Source organism: Nuphar pumila, chromosome 6 (genome assembly GCF_984573655.1).
Source record: "Nuphar pumila chromosome 6, dmNupPumi1.hap1.1, whole genome shotgun sequence".
Taxonomy (NCBI): Eukaryota; Viridiplantae; Streptophyta; class Magnoliopsida; order Nymphaeales; family Nymphaeaceae; genus Nuphar; species Nuphar pumila.
The window spans coordinates 107,412,345-107,432,419 of NC_143254.1; the positions used below are offsets into that span (position 1 = coordinate 107,412,345).

The 20,075-nt window shown below is 37.1% G+C and overlaps 1 protein-coding gene across 2 annotated transcripts; it reads right to left on the reverse strand.

Annotated features, from left to right (window-relative positions):
- Positions 1-1,040: 1,040 nt before the first annotated feature.
- Positions 1,041-17,502, reverse strand: LOC149835592 (uncharacterized). Of its 2 annotated transcripts, none has more exons than XM_090008611.1 (3): positions 17,390-17,502; positions 3,528-4,466; positions 1,041-1,468 (listed from the first exon to the last, which is right to left on the reverse strand). In XM_090008611.1, exons 2-3 carry the CDS (start codon positions 4,415-4,417, stop codon positions 1,429-1,431), a joined length of 930 nt encoding a protein of 309 aa, XP_089864737.1. In that variant the 5' UTR covers positions 4,418-4,466; positions 17,390-17,502; the 3' UTR covers positions 1,041-1,428. The 2 variants fall into 2 exon arrangements, with proteins under 2 accessions (XP_089864737.1, XP_089864738.1); XM_090008612.1 differs by lacking the exon at positions 17,390-17,502 and having other exon boundaries at positions 3,528-4,079; positions 4,189-4,318.
- Between the last annotated feature and the right edge of the window lie 2,573 nt (positions 17,503-20,075).

Genomic DNA, 20,075 nt, shown 5'->3' on the forward strand with positions numbered 1-20,075 from the left:
CTAAAGCAGAGGCTGTCTAAGTGGGACTTCTTATCGCACTTATTTCAGTCCACTAGTAGAAACCATAGAAAGACTAGATATAAATTTTCATGTCTTCCTCATCGTGTAGGAGAGATTGGAAGGGGAATGGTTGGAGAAAGAGAGCTGTTAGCAAAACAAGAGGCCGTCAGTCTGGGTGGCTCATGAGAAACTAAACCCTTTCTCAAGGAAGGCTTCGAATGGGCAGTCAACGATCAAATCAGGGACCGGATCAATCTGATTTGAGGAAAGTTGGACAACCCTTTGCTTTTCAAATACGTTACTGGTTTTGACATGGGAAACCAGTTACCGACGATCCGATCCACCCAAAACAACAGTTGGGCCAACCATTTGGGATCGGTGTGTCACAGAGATGCGCATGAAAGAAAGACATTGCCTCTTCCAATGCTACAAGGAACCGAGCGAAAAAAAACGTGGTGTTTGCCCTGGACTTGCCGTGTCTTGTGCAGATGCAGACGTTTTATAAAGCATCACACGGGACGTGCTTTGTTCTGTCCTGGACGCCAAACACTGCATGCATCAAACACGGGACAGTGCCCAAGCAGGAACTGGTCTGTCCCTGCACGGGTGTGTCCAGCGCATCAAACATGCCCCCAAGGGTGCATTTGATTGAATGGCATGATGGACTCATCGCTGGGACCAGAAAAACAAGGATCGCACCCAGATCTGAGATCAAGGCAATTCAAATGCACCCCAAGGAACACTTTACCATAACACAACCTGACGAACCTGAGATCTGAGATCATCACTTGGAGCATGACCGTTGGCACAAACATGACCAAGTCCATGAAACTTCAACATTGTGGCCGTTGAGAGTGCATTAGTTGGCAACGTTAGAACAAAGCTTCAATCATGCACTAGAAAAATCTTGTTGGTGGCACTTCACCATAACACAACCTGACGAACCCAAATTCCATTTTGGAAATGCATAAATGACGACACATATGCTGAATGACATGTTCACTGAGGGGGAAAAGGTCTCAAGATAGAAACACTTAATATACAGAAGAGAATGCAGCACACCAATCCAGGCACTACTAATTCTTATTCATGATTCTAATCAAACAAATAACACCAACAGAGAGCATGCATGTGCTAGACAGATCTATTCTGAATAGAATCAGACATATTTACATGATTTTGTTAAACCTGGAAGACTCCATGGCGTTATCAGACTGACCAAAAGGGTAGGCAAAGGTTCTCCAGCTATCAAATTGAACCTGTTCACTATATGAATTTCATGGCTGCACAGAGCAATGGTTGTCTTGGACATGAAATTTCAAGAAAACTAAAATATCTGGGAAAATGTACAGGCATATGGAGATCATTTACAGGGCTGAAGCTAACACGGCTATCTACGGAATAGCCAGAAGTTGCTGTCCACAGTTGCTAATGGTCTTGGAAAAGAGAATGGTGCCGACCTATGGACCTGTCAAAAACATGAAAAGAAAACAGCTCATGTACACAGGCAAGATACCAGAAGAAAAGAAGTCGGGGGTTGTGAAGAAGAAAACCTAATATCCAATCTCTATCAACCAACAGGAAGCTAGCTGGTAAGACGAATAGCACTCAACCAAGGTGATCATTGCATGTATGCAGAATATCATGCATACAGGGGAGGGGGTTGAGAACATGAAAATCTAATATCCAGTCTTCATCAACCAACAGGAAGCTAGCTGGTATGATGAATAGCATTCAACCAGGGTGATCATTGCATGCGTGCAAGATAGCATGCATACAGCTACACCAGTGTTGTGCATATTCATCTTTGTTATTCACACCACTGCATGGCTTCCTGAGGTGATTAACACTCAGACGTTTAAAAGTAAGCTCCCTTGTTTGTGATAAAGTCACCAGGCAAAACAACCATTTGATCATATCATCCTTTTTAAAATAAACATATCAAGGTTGCCATCATAGCAAAAGCAGCAGAACATTGTCTCACTGACTAGGAGTGAACAAAGAGCCAAGCTAGCTTGAGCTCGACTCGTGCCTGTCCGTGAAAGTAAATAAGCCGAGCTTGTACACAAGTTCAGGCTCGATCAACATAAATGAGCCGAGCTTGATAATGCCACTAAACTCGATAAAGCTTGCAGAAATATTATATATAAAATATGTTTGACTAAACAGAAATAAAAGCTGGTGTTTCCCTAATGGCTAGGAAGTTTGTCTCATCCTCAAAAAGAGTTAAGTTCGAATCTCCCACCTTTAAAAACTTTTCACATTTTACAATAATCTAGCCATTTCTTTTAGAATGTAACTTTTTCTAGTTACAACACACAAAAAGCCAGCCTGGCGTAATGGTGAAGCATTCATCCATTCTTTGGAGAGGTTGAGGATCGAATCCCACCTCTGGAAAAGTAGACAATAAATTTTTTTTTTGAAACTCAGGTCAAGCTCGGCTCAGTCCGAGCTTGGAATTGAGCCGAGTCTGGACAAGTATGTTCCACTCGGCTCTGAGCTCGAGCCGAGCTTAAACAGAGGTGTTTCTGAGAGAAATGAATTCAAACAGCCTTGGCTCGACTAGAACTCTTGCGCATGTGCACCCCCCTATCACTGACAAATTGAAGATGTTAGATAGAGAATCTCTGAAACAAGAAGGCAGTATGTGCCCAACATTGTAATGAAAATTGGTCATGTCACTCTTCAATGGCAGGTTGTGTTCAGTTTTGCAGTTTCATCATTTAGACAGCATGTCGTGATTGTTTATGCGTACAATATGCAGCAAATCTTCTTGATAGGCACTATGAGATGTCCTACTAAATGCCATCAATTAGAAGTTGAATGTTGTCATTTATTTACAAAGAGCATTGCGCTTGGAACGCAGGTTGTTATTGCATTGAATAATGAAATGCCCTCATTAAGTTGTGGAGGGCAGAGGGAATTCTTTAGCTGCTAGATTGCTATCTTCTTCCTTTGATATTAGATCCATTTCCTCTAAGGAGCCATTTATGGCCATGGGCTATTTTTTTCTTATTTTACGAAATGTTAATTCTCTGTATTGGAAAGATAAGCCACCGGATTGACTCCACCCTTTGGGATGATCAATTGTATCTTGTGATTCTTTATTAAAAGAATTTGGAGCAGTCTCCAGCGTTTGCATTAAAAAAAAATACTACAGCAAACAAGATTCCCAAAAAGAATGTCTATCCATGCCATTTTTCAAAAGTTTTTCATCTTTTCATCTGAACAAACACATACTTTGGCTGGTAAGATCATCTTAATTGAAAGAATGGAATCCTTACAATCAAATGACATCAGCACAGGCAGGGCAGAAGGACAAGCTAGTGGCAAGGCAAAATCAACATGGAACACATATCATTGGCCCTAAACAGGTTCTGGGACAGGCTCAGCTTGGGCTAGCTCCCATGCTAGTTCATCACAAGAAGAGACCCTGACACAGCTCTAGGAGTATGTAACATGGAATCCATGGAATATATATATATATATATATATATAGAGAGAGAGAGAGAGAGAGAGATACTAACCTTCTGTGACCTGCACTCCTTGCAGAAGTGTCCATTACTACAAAGTCATCACCAACTCTAAAACTATATCCAGCAGCATCAGTAGCACTTTCAGGTGGATATGAAGCATCTCTCCATTGCGGTTGGCGTGATCTCATGCCCCTCCCTCCAGACCTCTGTCTGTTCCTTCCCCTACAATTGAATAATGGATGATGTGCAAAGCAAGAAATCCATCGATTGCGTTCATTGCCACGGTAATCATCATACTCATCTTCAGTGTCATTTTCTGCATACTCGATCACATAGTCCCCGAGAACCACTCCATTAGGAATTTCTGAATGAATGGTATTCAGAACATCTATTAACTCGGATGATCGTTGAAAGTTCTCCCACTCTAGCTTTCGTGCAGGATCTACTTCTGATGGGCGAGCAAGTGGATGATATCGAACCATGTGTTTTTCAAGTTCTTCATAGCTCCCAGAATATGCACAATTTCCCTCTGAACAAAAGCGTTTCTTTGCATCCAAATGGACACGCACCTCATTAATAACAATCCACCCCATAACTTCACCTCTACATAGTGGACACAAGGGCAAGTCATAAGTTCTTGGAGTTACAGAACGTGAACCTTCACCAGAGGTTCCACCTAAAGCATCTAAAACCCTGGAAGCTTCAGACATACCATATGCACTCCTAAATCTATCAAAACAGTTAGAGTGAGCACAGTCAGTGTCACAGATGAAAGGTCGACAGCCTTTGTCATAAGAGGAGCAGCAAAGAAGAACACTGTTATGCGGAAAGTCTAAGCATATGGGGCACTGTACATGCTCCCAATCCTTATCAAGCATAACATCTTTTAAATTTAAGGAGCAGTTCAGAGGCCCCAACTCCTGAAAGGTTCTCGGAGCCATGGTAATTCTGTATCACACGACAATCACAATCGTGGAAGGAAACAAGCACCTGCCCCCATACACATTCACAATATGTTAGAAGAGATCTTAAGGATGGAAGCAAGATATAGACAGAGTTTCAGATTCTGGCACTAGATTTAATTAAACAAATCAAGCAGCAAGATGGTAGAGCAGAAGCACTTTTAGCTAGTTGATAATGGTGAGAGAAGGGCTTCTTTTATTTGTTTATAGCCGGACGTACTGTGGGAAGATAATAGAGTCCTGAAGCGCTGGGAGTTTCAAGAGAGGTGGGCCTTCTTTTAACTGCATAGGCTTTACCAAATATCTCATGACAGATTTAGGAGTATAATTTTCATTCTTTAAATGAAGGCTTGCCAAACATCTGATAGGCTATTCTCGTAATACCTTATGCCTCTCCCCTACCCCCACACCCCATGAAAACACATGCCTGTGCACACATTTTTTTAACTGTGTTGGCCACCAACCATCGACTGGTCAACCAGTTCAATAACCTAGTTATGGGATGTGGGGCCTAAGGCTTTTTCGCCTTTTAAACTTATAAGATCTTTTCCTATAGTAATAAATACTTATATATATATATTATTAAAAGATTGTAATGTTGTACACATATATATGTGTATTTTAGGTGTTTGTAATAGGTAACACTCTTAGGGGTATTTTGGTCATTTGACCTTGTAATAGGATCTGCCCATTAGGGGCAGAACTGTCCTCTTATGTCTTTTTAATTTTTGTATTTTCTTATTTCTGTTTTATTCTTCTTTTTGTATTTTGTTGGTATTGTCAAGGGTATTTTTGTTCTTGACAATATGACCATTGATTGAAGGGCTCCCCAATGGCTAGAAATCTAGCTGTTGGGAGCTCTCCAACAGCTAGCTTTTTTGTATAAATATGGGGCTATAGCCCCCTTGTAAGCAATGCATTTTTTGTACATTCTTTACATAATAAAGCCATTATTTTTATGTATTCTCTTGGCCCTTAGTGGCTATTTTTGTTTGAACCCATATTTGGGTTTGTGATTAAGATCTTTGTTTTATTACATGTATCAAAGCTTTGGAACATTGCTTGTGTGGACGTGAGTTCGTTGATCGTAGGCTCATGGTGTCCAAAAGAATGTTGCTCTCTCTCTCTCTCTCTCTCTCTCTCTCTCTCTCTTGCTATGGAGGAGGAACGAGAGACCATTGTCACCATTCCCGTGAGACTCAACGACACCAATTATGTAATGTGGGCGTCAATCGTGAAACATTAAATTTGGGGTAAGAATGTATGGGGTTTGGTGGATGACACCGAGAAAGAGCCAAAACTTGTACCCACAAAGAATGATAATGAAAAAGAAGTGGCGCTTCAAGGAGATGACATGACTAAATCCGTTGTCGATTACGAGAAAAGATGAAATGAATGGAGAATTGGTCATTCCAAGATTATGAGATGGGTCATTAATAGTTGGATATTAAAAAGTGTTTTAGCTTAGCAAAATTTGAATTTGCTAACGATGCATGAAAATATCTCCAAGATATATACTCATTGAAGAACATTGTTCATGTTTGTAATCTCCAAAATAAAGTTAAAACCAAGAATATTATAATGCTCTATCTCTTTTTTGAGATAAGTTAGCCTCTTATAAACTAAATGACATTGTCCTATGGACAAAGAGCTCCGTGAAAAACAAATCAAAACAAAGCATTTTTATCAATTTGTTAATGGCCTTAGATTCAAATTTGAGGGTACTAAGTTTACTCTTCTTTACAGAGGAGGTGTTTCTCCTACAATTGAAACTCTAGAAGAATTAATTATGGAGAAAAATAGGCTAAAAAGGCTCACCTTTTCCAAAGATGAAAACTCAATTCTTGCTATGTCTAGGCTCGAAAATTATACAGACCTACAAGCCTCCTTATTTTTGAAGAAGCACCAACAATTATGAACCTAAGAAGATCATTTGCCACTTTTGCAATGAACTACGCCACATCAAGCCTTTTTGCCCAAAAAAAAAAGAAAAAAAGAAAGAAGAGAAGGAAGGTAACTTCGGTGAGACATCTTTTGAAAAAGTGGTGGAGATGAAAGCTCCAAAAGTCTTGGATCTATGTTACTTGCTCAACTAATAGAGGCACTTCAACCACTAATCAAGAATCAATCTTCTTCCCTCTCTGGTACGATCATTTTCATATGTGTTGAACCCGGTAAGTCTTCTTGGATTCTTGATTTTGTTGTATCCTTCCATATGACTCCATCGATGAAACATCTTTAAAAATCAAAGGCTTTGGAATCTTAAAAGATTTTTTATAAAAAATCTCAAAACTTTTATGTACCAAATATTAGAGTAGTACCAAAATTAAATTTGAATCTCCTAGCTGTTTAACAAATAACTGATCATGGATGTAGGATATTTTTTTTATTTAGTGGTTGCCTGGTGCAGGATCTCCAGTCTGAGAGATCGATTGGGTTAGGCCATAAAAGTGGAGATCTCTACTTCATGAACAATCTAGAGTTATCAAATCAAACTTTTTGTAATTTCGTTGAAAAGACATGAAAATTGGCATAGGAGATTAGGACAATCTAGTATGGCAAAATTATATTTATTTTCATTTCTTGAAAATTGTAATGAAAATGATTTGGTTTGTGAAGATTGCATCCTTGGTAAAATGAAATCATTACCTTTTAGAGCTAGTCATTATGTTTCTAAAGAACCATTTGAGTTAATACATTCAGATGTACGAGGACCAGTAACGGTTATGTCTAAAGGAGGCATATCATACTATGTTATAATTGTGGATGATTGTAATAGACATACATGAATATAATTTCTTAGACTCAAATCCGAAGTATTTGATTGTTTTAAAAAAAATTATAACTATTTCAAAAATCAATTTAAATCAACCATTAAGATTTTTAGACCCAATTCCAGAAGAGAATTCTTGTCAAATGTTTTAAAAAACAATCTTAATCATCATGAAATTCTACATCAAAGATCATGCCCCAACACTTCAAAAAAAAATGGTTTAGCAGAAAGAAAACATAGACACATTATTGAAACCCTATGTCACAGGGATTCGGCCAGCCAGGTGTCGCACTTGCGTCGACATGACGCGACACAGGTGCACATGTGGGTGCGGCACCCGATGCGGTCAAACCGACACCTGGGGTCATAAATATCCAATTTTTGGACTTAAAAAAATCCTGATGAAATGGGTTGGGAGAGAGATTAGGGCAAAAACTTTTTGCCCTCTCCTCCTGACCCCGACGCGGAGATGCCTCTTCTCCGTCTCCAACACCCTAACGCGGCAACGCCTCTTCTCCGTCTCCAACCCAGATTCCGTTGTGACGATTCCGGCAGGTATATCTCCATTCTCTCTCTCTCAATCTTTCTCCCCTCGTCTCTCTGGCTCTTCTCGGCTAAGCCCTTTGTGTACCTCTCTTTCTCAATCCCTTTCCCCTCTATGTACCTCTCTCTCTCTCTTAATCTCGACTAAACCCTCTCTAGTACCTCTTTTTCTTTTGTTTGTATTTTTTTTATATTTTTCCATGCCTCTTCGAAATTGCAAAACAGCTCCTATAAATATTATGTTCCCGTTAGAAGTCACCTGGATCTGGATGCCATTCATCCATGCGATGGATGGCATCAGTCGCTCGTGATGGATCGCACTTTTTTTTTTCAGGGTCGTTGATGCCTTAGATGCATGGCATCAAAGGCTTCCAAAATGAACCGTTGAAACCATTGAGCCAACCATGGTGTTTTGGATGTCGTTCATCACATGGATGAACGACATCCATTGGACTTCTGACGATAACCCGTCAGATGTTTGTTCTGACTTGATACGCATTCTACTTTTATAAACACGAACAAATACAAGAAAAAAAACTCATTATGACATGACCATGCATTGATCCTCATGATATTCCGAACGAAGGAATGGATAAGCAAGTAATTAGCGAGAGATTGAGAGATTTTATTTTAAAAAATGGAAATTATCTAAATCAGCCAAGAATCTAGTGTTACTGTTGTTAACTGTTAAAAACTTAAAAATTATATATATATATACCATCCGGCACCCCCCACCCAAGTTTTTTTAAAGTGTTGTGCACCCGCACCTATGTGACATAGTTGAAACCACTAGAACATTACTCATTTCAAAAAATATTCCTAAAAATTTTTGGGTCAAAGCTGCTTTTACGACAGTTTATTTAAATAATAGAATACCTTCAACTATTCTTGAAAACATTTTTCTTATAGAAAATTTGTTTAAAACTCTTCTTGATTATAAAAGATTAAAAAAAAATTGTTATAAATGTTTTATTCTTACCAACAAAAATAATAAGCTCTCCACAAAAGCCATTCCTTGTGCTTTTTTAGGATATGATGAAAATCAAAAGTGGTATAAGTGATATTAAATTGAAAAATACAAACTTTATGTTTCAATAAATGTCATCTTTTTTGAAAAAGAAAATGAATTTAATAAGATTGAGCCTAAGAAAGATTATGAGTTTTTTTTTATTTAGTTAGTCAACATAATAAAGATGTTGATATTCATGAGAGTGACAATGTTAATGTTCAAAATGTACATGAAAGTAACAATGATGACACTTATGATGCACATGAGAATGATAGTCAAAATGATGTAGTTGAACCACACAATGAAATGCAAGTCTATACTCGTCGTACCGAAAACCATCCCACATGTGCCTTTGAAAAATACTCTTAAGATCAAGTACTAGATCAACCTAGTGTTAGAAGATCCATTGGGATCTCTAAAGCACCTAGTAGATTTGTATCCTATGAATCATTTGAACCCAAGTATAGAGAATGTCATATGGTCATTCATTCATATGTAGAACTATCCTCCTACAACGAGGTTAAAAATCATCAAGAATAGATTCAAGCTATGAATAATGAATTAGAAGCCCTAGGAAAAACAAAAACATTGAAAATTCAATCTTTACCTAAGGAAAGAAAATAATAAGATGTAGATAGGTCTACTAAATTAAGACTAAAAGTGTTGATACTTTAGAAAGATACAAAGCTAGGTTAGTGGTTAAGAATTATAGTCAAGAATATGAAATAGATTACGAAAAAACCTTTGCCCCAGTAGATAGAATGACTAGAGTTAGGACTCTTATTGCTAAAACATCTATTAGAAAATGTATTACTTTTTAAATTGATGTTAAAAATATTTTATTAATGGTAATTCTAATGAGGAAGTTTATATGAAACCTCTTCCTGGATTAAGATTGGCATACGCAAAGGTCCTTCGTCTACGCAAAGCCATGTATGGTCTAAAAGAAGCCCCTAAAGCTAGGTATGATCATTTTAGCAGTGTGATGATTTAACTGGGTTTTAAGTCTTGTTATACTGATATTGTATTTTTTGTCAAGTCTGTTGATGCAAGTATAGTCATTTTACTTCTCTATGTGGATGACATGATTATCACAAGAGGTGATAATCAAAGAGTTAATCATATCAAAGATGTCCTCAAGGCAAACTTTGATATGACAAATCTTGGTTTTCTTCGTTATTTTCTTGGAATTGAAGTTACATACTCATTTTGTAAGTACTTTTTATCACAAACTAAATATGCAACTGAGATAATCGAAAGATTGGGGCTTACTGATGAAAAGCGAGTTGACACGCCAAAGATTATCAATGCAAAAATAAAGAAAGATGATGGGTAATCTCAGAGAGATCCAACTCCATATAGACAAATGATTGAAACTTTAACTTATCTTTTTATTATTCGTAATATAGCACATGGTATTCATTCTGCTAGTTAATTTAAACATGCTCCCACTACAGTACATATGAGTATTGTAATGAATGCTTCTACTATAGTACATATGAGTATTGTAATGAGGATAGTTAGATCATTTAGAAAAACTATTAATCATAGTTTATTTTTATCATTTTTCTCCTCATTAGAAGTTTTGTATATTCCGATTCTGATTAGGGAGGAGTTATAAACGAATGATGCTCAATCACCGGATTTTGTGTTTTTATAGGAGACTCCTTAATATATTGAAAGTACAAGAAGCAACAAAAGGTATCCTTATCATCTACAAAAGCTTAATATTGTGCCATGACCACTACGACTTCTAAGTTGGTGTGGTTGAGACAATTGCTAGAAGACTTTGGTGTTCACCTATGTCACAGGGATTCGGCTAGCAGGGTGCCGCACCCGCGTCGACGCGAGTCGACGCGGGTGCGAGTGCGGGTGCGGTACCGGGTGCGGTCAAATGATCCTGGGTGCGTTGACCGCACCCAGGATCATTTAAGTCCATTTTTTTTTTGGATTTTTTTTTTTTTAAAAATTTGCCCTATCACCTATGCTGCAATTTTTTTTTTTAAAAAGAAACTGTTGACAGCAGCTGACAGCAGCTGTCTGTAAGCTGTTGTCTGTCAGCTGTGACAGCAGCTGTCAGCTGTGACAGCAGCTGTCAGCTGTGACAGCAGCTGTCAGTTGCTATTCTTTTTTTTTAAAAGCAGCTTTGTCAGCTGGCTGACAGCAGCTGGATTCTTTTTTTTAAAAAGCAACTCTGTCAGCTGGCTGACAGCTGCTCTATTTTTAAAAAAAAAAAGCAGCAGACAACTGCTTTTTTAAAAAAAAAATCGAGGGGAACCCCGACCCCCTATATATATATATATATTGACATTTTTGCCCCTGCCGCACCCCCGCACCCGGGTTTTTTGGAAGTGCCGAATCCCCGCACCCGCACCCGCACCCGCACCCATGTGACATAGGTGTTCACATAACGGAATCTTCAAGATTGTCTTGTGACAACAAAAGCATGGTCTAGATAGTACGCAATCACACATTCCATGAGCGAACCAAACATATCGAAATGGATTGTCACTATGTTAGAGAAAAATTCTTGAAGAAGGTCATTATATTGCCATATGTATCATTGAAGTATCAACTGGCATACTTCTTTACCAAAGCGCTTTTGTCTCCAAGATTCGACTTCCTTCTTGGCAAACTCTCGATTGTGACATCGTGAGTTTGAGGGGGGGGGGTTAAAAGATTGTAATGTTGTGTATATATATATATATAAGGTATTTTAGGTGTTTGTAATAGGTAATACCCTTTAGGGGTATTTTGGTCATTTGACCTTGTAATAGTATCTGCCTATTAGGGGAAGAACTCTCCCCTTATGTCTTTATTTTTTGTATTTTCTTATTTCTGTTTTTTTCTTATTTTTGCATTTTGTTGGTATTATCAAAGGCGTTTTTGTCCTTGACAATATGACCATTGGGGAGCTCCCCAATAGATAGAAATCTAGCTGTTGGGAGCTCCCCAACAGCTAGTTTTTTGTGTAAATATGGGGCTATGGTGCCCTTTAAGGCATTTTGTGTGCATTTTTTACATAATAAAGCCATTATTTTTATGTGTGTTCTCTTGACCCTTAGTGGCTATTTTTGTTAGAACCCATATTTGGGTTTGTGATTTGTGAGAAGATCTTCATTTCAATATATATATATATATATATATATATATATATATATATATATATATATATATATATGTATGTATATAAACAAGAGAACTTTGTCTTGTGCTTCAACATGGGAAAATCAGAGCCCCCTAGCTTGTTCAATCATCTAAAATTCAGGAAATAATATAGGTCGCAATAAACTTACCAGAAATAATACATGTTGCGATCTGGATAGTGCATATGAAATCAACTGCAGGCCTAGCATACCAGCCTTTCCTATTAAGATTCACCAAGTATATACACATGCATGCGTGGTGGAAGTCACCTATTAAGATTCACCAAGTATATACACATGCATGCGTGGTAGAAGTCACAGATGATGATACTAGGTCACATTTACAAGATTCAGGTAATACAGATGCATCTATGTAGGCTAAAACTGTATATAGCTAAATATTATAAGAGAAAGCAACTGTAAACTACAACAGCACATTTGGAACTGTTTCACTCAGGGTCGCTGATATCGTCGATATTTTGAAAATATTGTGATAATCTCGGTGGTTTAAGGCCAGCGGATAGTACCAGCAATATATCGCAATATTTTCAAAATATCGGCAAAACTCAAAATATCGCGATAACATCACAATATTTTTGGCGGAAAAAAACTCATCTTTTATACTTTAAGCTTGCATTTTTATTAGTTTATTTTATTTTTTAAAACTTTGTTCTTTATATTTTTGCAAGAAAAATAATGCACAATATTTTTGGAAAAAAAAACTCATTTTTTATACTTTAAGCTTGCATTTTTTATTTGTTTATTTTATTTTTTAAAACTTTTTTTCTTTATATTTTTGCAAGAAAAATAATGCAAGACTTATTATTTTCTTATATTTTTATTATTATTATTATATTTTTTCAATTTTTTAAACTCCTGAGATTTTCCGAAAAAAACCCAACTTTTAAAATCTCTTTGAGAAAAACCCGTGGCGAGAAATTATCTTGAACGATACAAGCGACTTTTGCTTCAATGGCCTGATGGCCCAAATTGAACAAGGCATCTAGAATGACCTGTAGTGCTTGCAACCAAGAATTGCAGTCACACACATTGGTTCTTTTGACTGAGCTTGCAATAAACAAGTACAAGCAAAATGGCTTCCATATTGCATTCATACATAGAATGTGCTGTGCTAGGATCCAGATGGAGGGCCCCCCACATATCAGGCAGTCTTATGTTGGGCATTGATCAGGTGGACTAGGCTGATGGTCATCAAGTCAAAGCATCACAAGTAGCCTTCAGGTTTCTATGAAAAAACACAGGAATTCTGGATTACAAGGCATCATTTGTGGTTAATAGGCCAAGTAAAAGGAACACCAGTTCAAAGCAGATGAAGGGAAGGACTACGCCCCACCAGATTGGATGGGGACCGCCCTCTAGTCCTCTCTTAGCTTATCGAGCGTGTTCCCAATGGAGGGTCTTGCAAAGCAACTATCTATCTGCAACCAAAAATGCATTGTGGAACCTTCATGGCCCATTAACATGGTGAGACAACTTAGGAACCAACCCATAATATCTTCTACATGGAAAGGAAAGACTTGTGAGATGCTGGGACTTAACAGGTAAAATATTTGGGTTTTCACCCCAGATGGAGATCTCATCAAAGGCTACATTTCACGTTTAGGATCCAAGAATCCAGTTAAGTTTTTTCATGGCCAGACAAGCCATAGATTATCTTGAGTTCCCTCTCTAAAAAACTAAAGAAATTGTCAAAGAGCCATAAATTATCTCGAGTTCCCTCTCCAAAAAACTAAAGAAATTATCAAAGAGAATATCTCAAAAACAAGATCATTATCATTGTATAGCCATACTAAGGTTCTTTTAAAGATCATGAAAATTTTCCCTATCTATGACAAATTTCTCCTTTTACTTTGCTCAGTTTTCTTAGTTTGATACTATTGCAATAGCCTTGAATATAATTAAAGGTTGCTTGGCAACTTACCAACATTAAGCTGAATTTATGTATATTCTATAACTACATTTTGGTGAATGTACAAGATACTAGTCATTCCACATTTTATCTCTTTGGAGTGGCTATCAGTGAGGATACAGTTTTATATTTCCTGCTCAAACAAACTTACTTAATCAGGCAACTGGTGAGACTAAGCCTCACATTAAGAATATAATGTCTCATAGTTATTTCTGTGCAAACTATAGTTAATAAGGCCATTTTTTTTAAACAAGATAAGTGACCATAATCACATCCTAGAGTACCCACAAATAGACCCACAACCTGCAATTCCAGTGCTTCCAGTAAAACTAACCAGGCAGTCTCCTAGGTGAGACAAACCTGATCATACAAAAGGATCAAATATATGAATAAATATGGGATGTCAACACGACGAAACAGAGATTTCAGCTTTCATTGATCTTAACTGAGAACAATGGTAGAAAGCAATAAAAACATGGATATGCATTAGGAACTACAACCACAAGAAAACTATACACAGAAGCACAACCAAGAAGAATTGCAGCTCAAACACCGCATCAAAATTCTAAGTTCCATTGACATGCCCATTAAACTCCACGTACAACGCGGATAAATACTTTGTCTTCTACTCTTAAGTGTTGCATCTTGTGGTTGACCATTTATATGTATTCCCTTAAAGATATTGTACATGTGTGCAATTTACAAGATAAAGTTTGTATCAACGCAAGGGGACAAAAACATTAGGGAACATTATAATGACTTGTCCGAAACTATGGGAAGAGTTAGCTCTTCTAGAGCCTAAGTAGCATTGTCATGAAAATATTGAGCTTCGCCAAAAGCAAACAGATGCATAGCATTTCTATCAATTTATTAATAGCTTGAGACCCAAATTTGAATCAACCAAATCGACTCTCGTTCGTAGGGAAAAAGTTTTCTCTATTGTAGATACCATTAAGAAATTAAGTATGGAAGAAAATCTTCTAAAGAAACATATCTCCAAGAATGAAGATGATTCCATTTTGTTCGTCTCTAGGCCGGGAACCTACTCTCGTACTTATAGACCACCTTACTTTGGGAGACAAGGAAATAAATATGACAAAAGAAGTCATTTGTCATTGGTGTCATGAACCAGAACATATTAAACCGATGTTCCCTAAGCTAAGAAGAGAGAGCAAGAACTACATGAAGTGCTAGGTGGCACCTAGGCATTTACCCCCTTAAACACTAGCCGGTGCCCAGTTGAGCACCTAGGCATCACCTAGAGACCCACAAAAGTATAATTATTTAAATTAAAAATATGAATAATCATAAAACTAAGAAAAAAACTAAGCAAACTTAAATATTTTAAAAATACACAACCAATACATGATTATAATGTTTTAAACATTATACAAGAATAAAGTTAAGATACCAACCTTGATGCCCCCTGCCTAAGCACTCCGAGGCAGTAGACTTGCACCTAGGCATGACTTTAACGAATAAGAGCAAACTTTGGGAGACAGGTTCTCTTTATTGTAAATATCATTAAGAAATTAAGTATGGAAGAAAATCTTCTAAAGAATTTAAGAAACATATTTCCAAGAATGAAGATGATTCCGTTTTGGCTGTCTCTAGGCTGGAAACCTACTCTCGTACTTATAAACCACCTCACTTTGGGAGACAAAGAAATGAATATGACAAAAGAAGTCATTTGTCATTGGTGTCATGAACCGGGACATATTAAACCTATGTGCCCTAAGCTAAGAAGAAGGGAGGGAAAGAACTACATGAAGCGCTAAGTGGCACCTAGGCATTTACCCCTTTAAACACTAGGCAGTGCCCAGTTGAGCACCTAGGCATCACCTAGAGACCCACAAAAGTATAAGTATTTAAATTAAAAATATAAATAATCATAAAACTAAGAAAAAACTGAGAAAATTTAAACTTTTTAAAAATACACAACCAATACATGATTATAATGTTTTAAACATTATACAATGATAAAGTTAAGATACCAACCTTGATGCCCCCCTGCCTAAGCACTCCTAGGCAGTAGACTTGCACCTAGGCGGGACTTTAATGAATAAGAGCAAACTATATTGTAAAGCCTTGAAACCAAATAACTTAAAATGCCTATGATAACACCATATGGGACCTTAAGAACCTTAATTTAGCTGCGTCAAACTTTTAAACATGAATTTCTAGGAACAGATGTATAATTTCTAAGAGGAAACATGTAGTTGAATTGTGTCCTTTGAGATTAGTGCAGTATTAGGCTCATATCGTTGTATTATTCTTTACATATCGTGCCACCCAGTCTTTGCAAAAAAATCATCATCTCTTTGAACCTCAATTCTTTAGTGGCAAGTGAAAAAGTGTGATTCTTTGTACCACAACACAGCGACATAATTTTTTTGTGGATGTCAACATGGTGTTATAGCATTGTCTAATACTCATTAACATCACTTTCCATAAAATTATCAACATGGATGACCTAGAATTTTGCAAGATAAAATCTTATCTTTCACTCAGATATCTGATCAAGGAAAGTGCAGCGTGATGGGCATATAAGATAAAATAATCATGATAAATCAGTTCTTTGATATGGTCAATCATGGTAAACCAGTTCTTCAATGTAATCAATTATACAAAATGTCACACAAGGGATAAAAGAACGATAACTCAAGTTACAACATCATAGAAGCAAGGAACCAAAGACAACCCAATCTGTTAAGTCCAATCCTGCAATTGATCTAAATTTCCTTTTCTACAAAACAAGGTTAGGAAACAATCAAAAGGTGAATCTCGTCTTCTCCATTTGAAATTAAACCAAGCATTCATGCTCCTTTAGAGCAGAAGCATCCTAACAGGAAGAATTTGCAGAAAATGAAGAAAACGTCAACCAGCTGACTTTAATTTTCAGGTTGAATCAGCCACCAGAGCGCACCTTCCAAACGCAAAGTTCAAAATATTTAGATATATCCAAAACAATCACAAACCGAATTGATTCCACGATCAACGGCGTCGACAAAAATCCTACTGCATGAGAATCCCAACAAGTCGACTCAATGAAAACTGAAAAGAGCAATCATGATCCCATTTCATAAACCAGACAAATGACCCAAAAAGCTCTTTCTATAGAACACGAATCCAATATTATGAGGTCACAGGAAACAACGGAGAAAACCACAATCAGAGTAAATCAAAACGAGGTCGAGTTTCCATTCTAAAGAACTAAGATTCCAAACATCCAACAACCACAAAATAAGCCACCAAAATTCTAAAACAAACCTTGATTAAACTCAATATTTTCAACAGAAAAGAAATCGAAATACCACAAATTGGCATGCGATGAAGATAAGAACAGAAATCGCCAATCTCTGATTCTATCATCAACCCTTCAAGTTATTACCACAAAAAATCATCGAAACCAACATAAAAAATTCCTACAAACAAAACACAATTTCTAGAAGAGAACCAAATAACAAAATCATCAAAGAAATGGAAGAAAATAATAGAATAAATCGATCAAAAATTACAAAAAAATAAAAGAGGAAGTTCTAAATCGTACCCTTCGAATCTTTGCTATCTACAAAACTATGAAATGGAGAATCCAAAACGATTCTACCTGCTCAGAGAGAGAGAGAGAGAGAGACGGGGATCGTTACGGAGCGAACCTTATTTATATATAGTTTGACGAGCACATCTAAGTTCCCGGGACGCTTATTGTTCCTCTTGTTTTAACGACTAACTTTTGAGACTGAATAAGCCTAAATTTTACAAAATAGCCATCCATCAACTCTCTCCCAGCTTCGAAACGACCAAAATACCCTTCTGCTTCAAAGAGCCAAAAAAAAAACGATAACAGGATACGATACGGGTCCATTTTTTTCGGATGAGGGATTACTTTGACCGTCCATCTGTAAAATCTTGCGGTCCGGATCTCAGAAAGCTATTTTTATCGCATGGTGAAATGGGTCGGTTAACTGCTAAGTTGTATTGTTCGTTTTCCGGGTTGAGTGGATGAGATGGGACTCACAAAAGATGCATAAGCTCGGATGCTTAAAATTTTGTCAAAGGGTCCGGAATTAATTAAAGAACAAAGGTCCAGAATTTGAGATTTACTTTTGGCCATTGATTCTAGAAATCTGTGATCAAGATCAACCATTTTTGTGCACCATTGTTTTTCACAATTTTTTAGTGAATCATAAAAGGCCACTTAATTTACTAATTATCCACAAAAATTTGCCCAACATTCAGCTGTTACATCCAGCAGTATGTTTTTCTTTATTTTTGAAATTAAGAAAAAAGAGAAAGATCATTGAAAAGTTGAAAAAAAAAAACGTTTTATATTGAGATTAATAAAAAGCTGAATCTGGGTGGATCCAGATTCTAATTAGACTCAGTACTCGAAGGCATTAGTAGGGGTGTAACTGGGTCAGGTATACCCGACCCAACCTGACATCCTAAACTGATTATGCCCGACCTGACCCGATTTTGGTAGACCTATGGGTTCGTGTAGGGTCCAAAATGTAGACCTCTTGAAAATATGAGTTGGTTCTTGGGTATGGTGAATATAGACTCAAACCCGTTTAGATCTGGCCTGTTTTTATACTAGATCCAAATGGTTCCAGAAAATCTATACCTCAACACAACCTGAACCCGAATCCGAACTCATTTTGCACCTGAACCCACCCAAACCTAGACATGTTGAGACCCAACCCACTATTATAACCAGTTCAAAGCCACAACCTGTCCTTACACTGTTTTAAGGTCTGATAAGATATGACCCAGACCCGACTCAGTTGCACCCATATGCATTAGGATCTAGTCCCAACGCTAGGATCTGTGATGCACCTTTATCCTTTAAGGATGTACTAGTGGCATTGATAAGAAAATTAGATATATAACATACATAAATAAAAGTTTAATATTGAAATACAATAACAAGAGACAGTCGATGAAATAAAGATAAATAAACAAAAAGAGCATTTTATTGAGTATCTCATGCAAATAACATTTATCTTGAAATAAACAGTCACACAAATTACATTCATTTCGCAATCTTAATATTACTCATCAAAAGAGATCTAATAAAGTATTCCGCTGTCAAAAAAAATATAGACATAAAGATTTATTATTCTCCTTCATTGAAATGAGAATGTCTAGAAAAACATAATCAATAAAATGACTTCAAATCTGTGCTAATTATAATTTACCATTACTGAGCATCCAATTTTGCATAAACAAAATCAACTTACATAGTAGCAGTTGTAAACAGGAATGAGGCAAATATATAACTTGGTTGGGAGGTGAATCTCCTACATCCACGAGAGGGTTCTCTCACATATGTTTTGTGAGAGTTTTCACTAACTTAAATAGATTTTCAAGTTACAGCAGATAAGGAAGGTTTCGTATCTGTTACTAGAGACTGTTCCTTGATTACAGGAATCTGGTTGTTGAGAAAGGAATGATGTTCCTTAATTATAGGCCTGCATATAATCTTTTCATTTGAAGCAGATTCGATGGGTTCTTCAATAACCGAATTTGGAGCTGAGTTTGTAAACTTGTTGCTGTGATTCCCTTGATTTATGCTATTGCATAAACATTCCTCATTGTGTGATGCTGTCATAACGTTGGTAGCAGAATCTTGCACATTATCTTGAGCTGGCAAAATAGACTTGAGCTGGCAAAATAGACTGATCGTCATCTCCATGGGAAACGGCCATATCATTAACATGCCCCCGCAATCTGGGCGTGGGGGAGAACCAGAGGCTAAGTTTGGTTCGGAGAAAAGTAAAGGCTTGTTTAGGCAGAGGTTTGGTGAAAATGTCTGCAATCTGATGTTCTTAGCGAACATACTTAGTAGTGAGCGCCCCTTGAGCCACCTTTTTTCAGACAAAGTGATAATCAATTTCTTCATGTTTCATACGGGAGTGAAAAAATAGGCTTAATAGTCCGAGAGATTGTCACAAAACAAAATCGGAGGAGTGGAGACATAGACCCCAAGATCTCGAAGGATGAACAAAATCCAAGTTAATTCTGCTGTAGCGGATGCCATAGCCTTATATTCAGCCTCGGTACTAGAGTGAGCAACTGTATGTTGCTTTTTAGCACTCCATGAGAGGCAATTAGCTCCCAAAAAAGTAGCAAATCTTGTGGTAGATCGGCAAGTCAAAGGGCATCCTGCCCAATCGAAATCAGAGAATGCATATAATTGCAATGTAGTTTGGTGAAGAACCTGTAAACCATAATCA